At 43.1% G+C, this 11,216-nt stretch overlaps 1 protein-coding gene across 1 annotated transcript; it reads right to left on the bottom strand.

Annotated features, from left to right (window-relative positions):
* Positions 1-654: 654 nt before the first annotated feature.
* On the bottom strand, positions 655-11,177 carry ATPAF1 (ATP synthase mitochondrial F1 complex assembly factor 1). Its single transcript, XM_082053327.1, has 9 exons — positions 10,983-11,177; positions 9,702-9,810; positions 9,105-9,155; positions 8,323-8,385; positions 6,876-6,926; positions 5,050-5,097; positions 2,962-3,057; positions 2,309-2,416; positions 655-1,414 (listed from the first exon to the last, which is right to left on the bottom strand). Exons 1-9 carry the CDS (start codon positions 11,165-11,167, stop codon positions 1,220-1,222), a joined length of 906 nt encoding a protein of 301 aa, XP_081909453.1. The 5' UTR covers positions 11,168-11,177; the 3' UTR covers positions 655-1,219.
* Positions 11,178-11,216: the final 39 nt, after the last annotated feature.

The following is an 11,216-nucleotide window of genomic DNA, read 5'->3' as shown; positions in this document are numbered from 1 at the left end:
GACTCATTCATGGGGATCAATATGGAAAGGGGGAGTGTCAGGAGGATGGAGCCAGGCTCTTCTGGGTGACAACCAATGGTAGGACAAGGGACAATGGGTTCAAACTGGAACACAAGACGTTCCATTTAAATGTGAGAAGAAACTTGTTCCTGGTGAGGGTGTCAGAGCCTGGCCCAGGCTGCCCAGGGGGGTTGTGGAGTCTCCTTCTGTGCAGACATTCCAACCCGCCTGGACACCTTCCTGTGTGACCTCATCTGGGTGTTCCTGCTCCATGGGGGGATTGCACTGGATGAGCTTTCCAGGGCCCTTCCAACCCCTCACATCCTGGGGTTCTGTGTGCATGGACTAGATGATCTCCAGACATCCCTTCCAACCCCAACCACGCTGTGCATACTCACACTAACGCATTTTTCCATGCATTGCCACTTAGCTATTTTTTGTCCCTCCAAATACCATTTGTAGAGTTACTTGACTAGCTGCCAGTCTGAGAAAAATTAATTCTACGAAGCATGCAATAATTTCTCTATTCAAAACTATACAAAAATAAACCCATGTTTATATCCTACTCCTCAAGAAAAATGTTTCTAAGACAGAAAAACAGCAACAGGATAAAATTAATGTATCAGTTAAGAAACACAAAATTCCCAGGACAAATCCAGTCACTCTATTTTTTAATCCTGAAGAAAACCACAGGCCACAATACACATCTGTGTAAGGAACCTCACACACCAAGTAACAAAGAAGAGTCTGTTTTAGAGCATCGGTCCTATTATCTTCTCTTGATGGACAAGCCTGTGTAAATTCCACACAGACTAAAAAGCATTGGACCATGCAATTATAATGGCAGAGGGCATTTAAAATGCATTTACTGAGAAGAAACATTGCTCGTTATCCGTCTCCTGATGACAATATAGTCCATTACACAGCTCCCCTTCTGTCACTTTATTTCAGATTTCAAAAGTACAGCATGCAGCGGCAATTTACAGGATGGGAAAACAGCTTGTTCTGATGAAATTTCACTGAAGTACCGGGCTCCATTTTGGCAATTAGTTACTGTTGTTCATAGGGCCCAAGTCCTCATCTTGCAGCAGTGCCAGGCTTGTCTATGACACTCCCAGGATGTCGCCAGATCCTTTCTGCAGCCAAACCAAACCCAAAGAGACAGCAGGAACCCCCCTGCCTGCCGCTGGCTCCGCTGGCTTCACCCGCACAACAGGCTCTACGACTTGTCAGAAACCTGACCAGGTCTCGGTTCTCTTCCAAGTCCGCTTTGTTCAATTTCTGCGATAACTGACATGTATTTAAATTCACTAGATCGGTGGTTGAAGGTCTCCACTAACTCGTAGGTCTGGGAACGATCCGTTGCATAGAAAAGCTGCACCTGGTTCGCCAAGCACTGTGCTTCGTGGACCACCTGCGAGTTCAAACAAAGAATGTGTTACCTGCTCATCAAATGACTCAAGTCGGAGTCACCTTAGTTTAGCAATTCTCTTAGCAAACCACATCCCTCTTGTTCCTGACCTACTTTAGCACCGTGTCTTCAAACTGCTCTCCCGCCGAGCACACACCCCAGAGGTCAAACGTGCCTCACGTGGCCTCTGCCCACTCTAAGGCAACTGCAGATGCACCAAAGGCTCCTCTTTCCCTTCTTACAGTTGACCTATTTGCAAAAATCGACTGCTTACTCTGAGAAAGAACACGGCAAATGTATCACCAACGAATCCTCTGCACGTCGTTTCAGAACTGGTGTCATTAGGTCAGTTAGAGGTGGGATGCTTTAGTTCTCTTGTTCCACCAGTATAATTCCTAGTGCTGTTAGTCCCAGCACTGTGCTATTACGGATACGTAAATAACAAACACCCACAGAGCGGGAAAAGGGCAAAGGCACACAAGAACTTAACCCAGCACTCAGAAGGTCTCTTGATTTGACAAGGAGTATTAAGCTTCACAACGCTGTTGGCAGGTAGCAACAGTTTTCATTTAAATTTGCTTCCATTAATAAGAAAACCAGAAGCATTTATATATATATATATATACATATATATATAAAATTATTTTTTACAACAATAAACCATAATACCCACAGTAAGAAGAAAAGAAACAAACAAACAAAAGGCATGAACTGAAATCACCAGACAGACAAAGAGAGATAATTTCCTTCTAGCTTTCCCTACTATTAAGTAGATTAGGTTAAAGAAATCTAGTAAGACCATTCTTTGTGAAACGGTCTTTTTAAGACTTCCCTCTAATTTGGCTTTAATTCAAAGCAATAGGAGGAGTTGCAGCATAAAATGAAGGAAGTTCTTACCAAGAACTTGGGGTCCATTTCTGCTGTCATTAGTACAATCCCTTTTTCCTTCTGCAGCTCCGGATAATGGTACAAGATCAAGTTGCTGGGAGCACTTTCACCTTTGCTCTGAAGGAGATAAAGAAACCTTTCCTATAAAGAACTTCAGCTTCGGAGGCTTGATTACAGAACTTGGAGTATTAACTGCTATGGAGAGGGTCATTTTGCAGGGCTTAAGGGTCAGTTCTAATTAAAAGTTTATTATTCCTGGGACTTACAGAAAACAAGGGATTTGCAGAGTTAGGGTGGGATTTTTTTTTACTAAAGACCATTTTGCATTTAAAAGAACCCACAGTTCCCAGAAAGACATTTCATATTAAAGCATCGACTGGTATTTTAAGCAACTTGCACAAACAATTCTAAGAAGTTTGTCTCTTGCTTCTATTTTGAAACTATTTGACTTCTACATCATTCTCCTTTATATGAGAGAAACAGTTAATACCCATCAATTTACTAATTTAGGCATAATTAATGGCAGGTTTTCCCTGATAATTCTTTTCAAATTAAGCTGGACAACCCACTCTTCAAACTATTTAGCAAATACCATATATTGCAATATACTGATATATTTCTGGATCCTAAGCCATTTTCTTCTACTTATTTCAACCACTCACCTGAATGTTGATTAGTGAAGTGAAATGTAATTCTGTCCCCGACCACTGGCCCACAAAGAACTCGTAGCCTTCTTTTCTTGGCAAAGCATATAGAAACTGCAGAGAAGCGATAACAAGTCATTCTTCCTTCGATAAAACAAAATGATGCCTGTGTCATACTGGCCTCCAGCACAAACTCTTTAGTGAGAGAACCAGAACAGAAAAAGGGGTTTCTTTGCCCCACCAAGAGCGATAGGACAGCAGGAACCAGACAATAAACCAGCATTACTTTATCAGTATTATTTCATAAGCAAGTATGTTGGCATGTATTTTTATCAGTATTATGAGAGACAGACAAAAGGACAGTGGAGGACATTTAGACTCTGACCTTTTAGTTCACTTCCAGAAAACTAAAAGCAGAAGGGGTCAAATATAAGATAGGAAGCATTCAGAGATTTTAATCCTGTAATTTCAGCTTCTGTTCCAGAGCAGGCAGCAAGTATTTTCTCTCTAGAGATGTACAGTCTGTTTGGCTCCACAGGTGACAGACCTGCTTATTTTACTCCACCAAGGGAAACGACAACAGGGGAGCAGAAAAACAAGCAGGATACCCGAACTAAATGCCAATGCACTGTACAGAAATGCACTTAAAGCTATAAATAACTCCCCAAGTTCCAAGCAGCTCAGAAAGCCAGATATATTTGACCTTGATCTTGGCAACTGAAATATACGGAACCAATCCAGCAATTCAGTGAACTCTCCCATTCCCACCTACAAAAGCGGCAAAGTCTAGTTACTTTGTTTTCATGAAGGAGTGAAGCATTTCATTTGTGTCTCAGGACAGTGAAATTTGCACAAAGTCCATGATTTTGGCACACAGATTACTGTAAAAACACATTACTTCCAAGAGAAAGCAATACAAAGCCAGCAGCATGTGATATCAAACTGCAGGAAGATTCCCTTTCTCTTGTGAGCTGTTCTGTTCTTCTGCAGTTTAACTTCTTCGAAGCAACAACCTGCTCATTCACACAGGAATCTTCTCATTGAAACCAAACCAGGTGAGAAAGAGTGAACCCAAATCTTGGGAACCCATTGGTCTCTGAAATAGCCATATTACCCATTCTCAGTATTTTATGCTTTGCTGTGCTGGCATCCACCGAAGACACAACCCACAGAGTATTTACTCTGTATCTGTAATAAAGGGTTTGACTCCACCCAGTTCCCCCATTCCTTCCCATCACAGCTGTGGAATTACGACGCTCGGCAACAGAACTTACACTCAAGTTTGCAGTGCGTGCCATCCAGCCTGTTCTTCACCATTCACACCCCCCTAGAGACAGCGGTGCATTATTTATACAACACAGTGCCTGCCCAATGCGGCTCCCACACAAACAGCTCAATGAGCTCACCAACATTTACCTATCACCGATCAGCAGCGAGGAGAAGCAAGCACGGCCGTGCACACATACGTCAGGAAAAGCAGGCCAAGAGATGACAAGGTTCACCTTGTTCCATGGACAGAACCTCAACATACTGATATTTTGCCTTTTCCCTTTCAGATCCTCCTGCCTACCTTCCCATAAAGAGGAGCAACTCACACTAACCAAAAGACAAAAGAATTCAATTTCTCCCTATACGTGCAACATATTGCCATGGTGACAGGTAGCTATATCTAACAGTTCCTCCGGGTTAAAGCAAAGATGCTTTAAGCAAAAAGGAAAGCTTTGCAGAACGTCAGTGAAGCTGGCCTACAAAGCTTGGCTTGTCACAACACTGCACAGAAGAGATTTAACCACAAGACATCAATGATTGGAAAAACAGAGGTGTGGAACTAAATCCATTCCCTGGGAGAGTCTGGGCTTTTGTTTCTGAACCCTACACCTCTTATATCTAGATATATGATACCTACATCAAAGTGTTTAACACATACGAGTGGCCATTGCTTTTACCTGAACACTAAGACAAATATTTGAACACCTGAATTTTACTACTCAGGCAAATACCATGAGTCTGAATACAGGAAGGTTGAAAGTTTATGAATGAGGCTTTAGAGAGGAGAAACGCATTACAGCTACACATGCATGCATTGTGAGTCGCTGCCATACGTACCGATGGACACTTCTGGGCTCTCTTCCATATTAAATCAAACTTCTCTGCCTTTGGGGAAGGAGAAAGAGAAATTCAATTTTCGTAACAAACCCGGATGCACAGTTATTCCGAATCATCTCATTAACCTTTACAGGGTACAGCTTCCATCTACAGGAGGTGTCACTGCAGGAACAGCTAACAATGAGCGCATGGAAAATTGTATTTAGTTGTTAAGTTACCTAAATGTCATTGGTACCTCATTTGAACAACATCATTTCTAAGACACAGCACCAAACTCCTTGGATCCAAAACTTTACTCCTCGCAGGTGAGAGGCCCACATTACATCGTCTTCCAGTCATAGCTCCACTGCACCATGTGGTGTCAACAGTTGAGCAAGATGACATGTCCTTGGCTCCCTATTGTAGATTTTACATCATAGCCATCTGTTCTTCAGTATTAAAACTCAGTCCAGACAGTTGCTCAAATAACATGCTTATTGCTTAGGTTTATATTAAAACCACAAAGGTATTTGGTCATCCCTGATGAAGCCTGGCCGTCTCATTCTCATGTCCTCTGCATTCTCCCAAATCTTTTGCCTGCTCTTGTCTTCCCAGCACCATATATTGGTATCTCCTCTAAGGTGTTCAGGAAAGAAAAATTTGCCATTCCTCACCACACAATTGTGCCGTGTGTGCTTTTGAGCACTTGAGGATGACACAAGGCCTTGCTTCTGGCCAAAAAAGAGCTTCTGGCAAAAGGCACAGGGTTTTTCCCCCCACCAATGACACTGTGAACCACTTCCCAGTGTGCCTAGGATCTGCTTTGCATTAAAGCCTTAAAAGCTTCCAAAGCTCCCCTAAAACAGCGCACCAAAGAACAATGGCAGCCCCACAATGAAAGATCGACACCGTCTAACTGAAAACCCTGGTCTTGGCCCTTGGCTACAGTAAACGTGCAATTCAAACTATTTTCACAACATCCACATGTTGGGAAAAGCAAAACACGAAGCTGCTTGAGTTAAAATCCCACATGGCCACGTTCAGAGCATAGAGAACTTCGTACATTTAGAATACAACCTCCCGCCAACCGCAGCTGCAGCTCAAAGCACCGAGTGCAACTGCAAATCAGAACCCAAGATCTAAACAAGGTTCCAAGAACTCAAGGAACACACAGTTTGTGTCCAGCTGCGAAGAGACAGATTTACCAGATCACATCGATACTCTGAAGCAAAGAATAAAAAGAAATCCCAAAAGCTAAAAAAATCTCCTCCAGTCTAATGCAGATTAACAACAAACATCTGGTAAAGTTAGCAGAAGTAAGAAATACGATCTTATCACAGGAAGCACCAGGCAATCTCTATGAAAGACACTGCTGCCAATAGTTTTAAATGCATGAAAATCATAAATGATTAGCCACGTGCAAGTTATTAGCCAAGTGCTCTAACAGTGCTATATTAAACTTGAATGAGCAGCCTGTGCTGCAGGGAAGAATTGAAAGAAATGAGCAACTCTATGAAAAAAATGATGTGAAAATATGAATGCTACCTTAATTAATTAATACTAGGGTCCTGCAAAGAGTATTGGATACTCATCATAAAAAATGCCTGGGAATTCAAGCCAAAAAAATGACTAGCTTTACTGAGACTGATGTGAGAAAAAAGGGATACACGTTTTTAGAAACAAAAGCCTTTATCCAGGGCAATAAGATCACTTAATCTTAACAGAAAGTTTGTTCTTGAAACTTGTTTTTCTTAATAATTGCTTTTAAAAATCAACAGAATAACAATTAGAAAGGAAAGCTTTGCACGCTGGCCTTTCAAGAGCGTAATTATATGGGAACTACTTACAGGAATAACAGCATAAACTGTATCTTTTGCTGAAAAATACTGACTCCAAATCTGTAGGAAACAAAGGAGACGAGCTACAGTTAAAATCAAACACCTAGCAGTAATACTAAATGCTTTCAAAATAATTCTGTTTTGCAACTAACCTTTGTAAGCACTTTGAGACGTCATTTTTCAATAAAGCCCTGCTAATGCAATAATACACTTCTAGGTTCCAGAGTACTTGTACCAAGCAACGGATTTCAAGTAGATAACAGAAATAAGCAGTGGGCTCAGAGGTGACTCAAGATTTACCAGAAGTGCCATCAGAAGTGCCGCTTGTATTTTTCCCAACTAATGATTTCTAGAGGGCTTGAGTTATTTTGTTGTTGGGTTTATTTGTTTTAGTAAAGAAACACAAAGCACTCTCAACAGAAGACAAGGCTTTGCATAATGCTCCTCTACATTCACACCCTTTTCCTTCACTCAGCAATACTTATATAAAAGCTTAAACAAGTAAATGGACAAGTACAGGCAGAAGCCCAGAGTCCGGGACTCTTTCAGTTGCTCTTCCCCAGTCTTACGAAACTAATGAGAATTGTCAGTAAAATGCTTCATCAATGAAATGGAGGAACTCTAAGGATATTCACAAGGTATCAAATCCACTGGCTGCTGTAACTGGTTGCACAGCATGCCCTGCAGAGCACATAACCACTTCTGTAACGTTCCCAAGCTATCAGGAAAGCTGGTAGGTTTCTGCTAACTCACATGGGACAGCTCCTTCATTTGTGTTGCCCCGCTTAAATGATCATGCCTGCATAAAGTTTCTCGGCATACAGTCTGATTAGGAAAAAAAATACCAGATCCAACTCAAGCTACGTGAGAAATGTGGAACAGATGTGACTTGTAACTACAGAAAAGGGAATACAGTGCAAAGCCAAGCAGATATTAGGGAGAATAACTTGATTCACACTGTTCTTCAAACAAATGGACCCACCTGCCTCCTCCTTACCCAAACCATCTTCTGCATGGGTACAGAGACTCCTGACAGAGAGCTAATCCAAGGGAAGATAGAAGGTGGAAGAACCTTTGTTTTCATGCCCACAGAGCTGAGGTACCATAATCTGTATAAGCTGCTGCCAGGATTTCCCTTTACCTGCTTCAAATCTGACAGGAGCTTGCTGACGCCAATTCAGCCGCTACACATTAAATGGCAACAACAAAAATCACAGTGCAGCCACATTCTGAGTGATCAAGCCCAGCTGTATTATTTATCAATTGGGTACACCCTAGGTGGACTTACAGAGAAAACTTTATCTTCTACTATTGACATGCACGTGAATGTGTTTTTTATAAATATACATACATAGCCATGCTTTATTTTTCAGTCTAAGTAAAATTTCCATCCTCACATTTAGGTTGTTCCACATCTATGCTTAACAGTAATCTTTATTTCATTTAAATCCATCACCTGTTTTATCTCCTCTGCTGATTTTTCTTTCACCATCTCAACATTAAGAATCGAATCAAGCGTCTGCAAGAGAGCATAAGGAATTTGGCATGATGACAGCTCTCTGATTCAAGAGAGAATCCAGAATGAATGAATACAGTTACAGAGAACAAAATCATGCTGGAGGAACTTATTTCCATTTACAATGTAACTTAGTCCTCTAATTGCCAAAGAAACTAGTAAATCGTAAGCAGTAACACACTGAGAAGTGGATTCCCACACAGAGGCAGAATAAAGAGATTCTGTCAGGACACAGAATACACTTTGCTCCAGTTGTGCAGATCTCTGCTGAAGCTGCAAGAGGAGCTGCAGCCCATCTCAGCCATGCTCTGTTAGCAGATTTACACAGCAAGTTTGCCAAAATACATGAATGTTAAAGAGAATAAAACCATTCTCTTGTCCCTCTGCTGACTGATCTTTGGAAGTCTATTTACAAGCTGTAAAGGCAGCTTAGCCCTTTCAATTTATTACTGTCAGCATTTAGCACAGAACCCCTCACTAGCAGGAACTTCCAGGATGTCAAGAAAGGACCAGATAGAAAGAAAACGAGACTACCGAGAGTTTTAAGACTTGAACATGATCCCAATCGTAAATGAGTATCTTATACTCAAGTGCAGAATAAGGAACACTAGTTTTATCTCGAGAAGCTCTTGTCTGAAGCACTGATGGTAGCAACACAAGTTAATCTACATCCTCAATTTGCCTGCAAGTCCTCTCCTAACACTCAGGTTCACTTCCCTTACCTTATCTTTTGTGAAACCTCCTTTTGATGTCTTTGTGCCCAAGCCTTCGGCCTAGAAGAAAACACCCTTCTTTAGTTTTTATAGCTGATGCTTTCATAACATTTATTTGCCTTCCCTAACACCCATAATATGTCTGCTAACAAGATCTGAATACAAACTCAAATTTAAGACATTACTGCAGTGCATTTTGTTAAAATATTGATTATGAGAATACGAAGATAACTAACTTAATGTAAATCATGACTTTCAAGATCAGAAAGAATTGAAGCATGCTATTATACATTTTGCATCCAATATTATTCAATGGCTTTCTTTCATTCTCTACAAAGTGATAAATTCAAGATCACATCACTCCATCTGGCCAAACTAACCTGGAACTAATTAAACATTTAACTAAGGCATCAAGTGCAGAATTTGCAGCCTAAATAATGGCAAAATAATGCACTAGAGTACAGAACAATGTTTTTAGCCACCAGAGAGTGAAACTCCAGGGCTCCTCGCTAACAGGAACGCTGTATGTTTGTAGCATTACGCTGATCCAATGTAAATGACATTATAGCTTTAACATACGTTAATAACCAAGAAAAATTGCCTTACCTTTTCCTCCATACATTTGATAAATTCTCCTTGCTTGGAATATCCCACGGGCTGCTTTTTCACTTCATTCCTTTTTTCCATACGGGATTCAAACACATCTGGACTGGATCTGAATCAGGAAAAGAGACTCTTAGCAGTACTGGGTGATTAATAAGATTCGGCCTTTTAAAAAATGTTTATCTGTGGTACTGATTCACATTACTAACTTAAAATGTTAACTTACTGTTAGTAACACAATCTCTTATCAAAGTGTTCATGTTGGGCAAGGGCTCTCAATGACTTGGTGGCAACAACGTAAGTCAATTTCAAGGCAGCATTTGGCCTGAAATAACTTGTTTTCTCATAAGGGCACAAATCACAGAATCCCAGAATGTCAGGGGTTGGAAGGGCCCTGGAAAGCTCATCCAGTGCAATCCCCCCATGGAGCAGGAACACCCAGATGAGGTTACACAGGAAGGTGTCCAGGCGGGTTGGAATGTCTGCACAGAAGGAGACTCCACAACCCCCTGGGCAGCCTGGGCCAGGCTCTGCCACCCTCACCATGAAGAAGTTTCTTCTCAAGTTTAAGTGGAACCTTTTGTGTTCCAGTTTGAACCCATTACCCCTTGTCCTACCATTGGTTGTCACCAGAAGAGCCTGGCTCCATCCTCCTGACACTCCCCCTTTCCATATTGATCCCCAGGAATGAGTCCCCCCTCAGTGTCCTCTTGTCCAGCTCCAGAGCCCCAGCTCCCTCAGCCTTTCCTCACACGGGAGATGCTCCGCTCCCTCCAGCATCTTGGTGGCTGCGCTGGACTCTCTCCAGCAGTTCCCTGTCCTGCTGGAACTGAGGGGCCACAACTGGACACAAGATTCCAGGTGTGGTCTCCCCAGGGCAGAGCAGAGGGGCAGGAGAACCTCTCTGACCTACTGACCACCCCCTTCTAACCCAGCCCAGGTCCCATTGGCTTCCTGGGCACAAGGGCCCAGTGCTGGCTCATGGTCACCCTGCTGTCCCCAGGACCCCCAGGTCCCTTTCCTCTACTTACTGTTAGTAACACAATCTCTTACCAAAGTATTCACATTGGGCAAGGGCGCTCAATGACTTTGTGGCAACAACGTAAGTCAATTTCAAGGCAGCATTTGGCCTGAAATACCTTGTTTTCTCATAAGGGCACAACGCTACAAAATTACCTTCCTTCTCCCCAAAAAATCCAGCTCCCCAGCACACCCGCTCCCCACACCCGCTCCCCCTCAGGGGCGGGCGCCCGCCGTTCCCCCCAGGCCGCGCTCCCCCCGCACCTCCGCAGCTCCTGGATCTTGTGCCGGTACTTCCCGTAGAAGGGGTTTTCCTCCAGCGCCTCCTCTCCCGGCCCCGGCCCCGCCACCCCCCGGCACGGCGGGAGCAGCAGCCCCAGCGGGCGCAGCGCAGCGCGGCTCCGCAGGGCCGCCCCGAGCCCCCAGGCCTGCAGCGCCGGGCCCGCCATGGCGCCCGCCCGGCCCGCCCCGCTCCTCCCGCCCAACGCTCCGCCCAAC

This window comes from Streptopelia decaocto, assembly GCF_964273445.1.
Source record: "Streptopelia decaocto genome assembly, chromosome: 5".
In the NCBI taxonomy this organism is placed as follows: domain Eukaryota; kingdom Metazoa; phylum Chordata; class Aves; order Columbiformes; family Columbidae; genus Streptopelia; species Streptopelia decaocto.
Note: the sequence above shows the minus strand (reverse complement) of the source record. Positions and strands in the feature narration are given on the sequence as shown.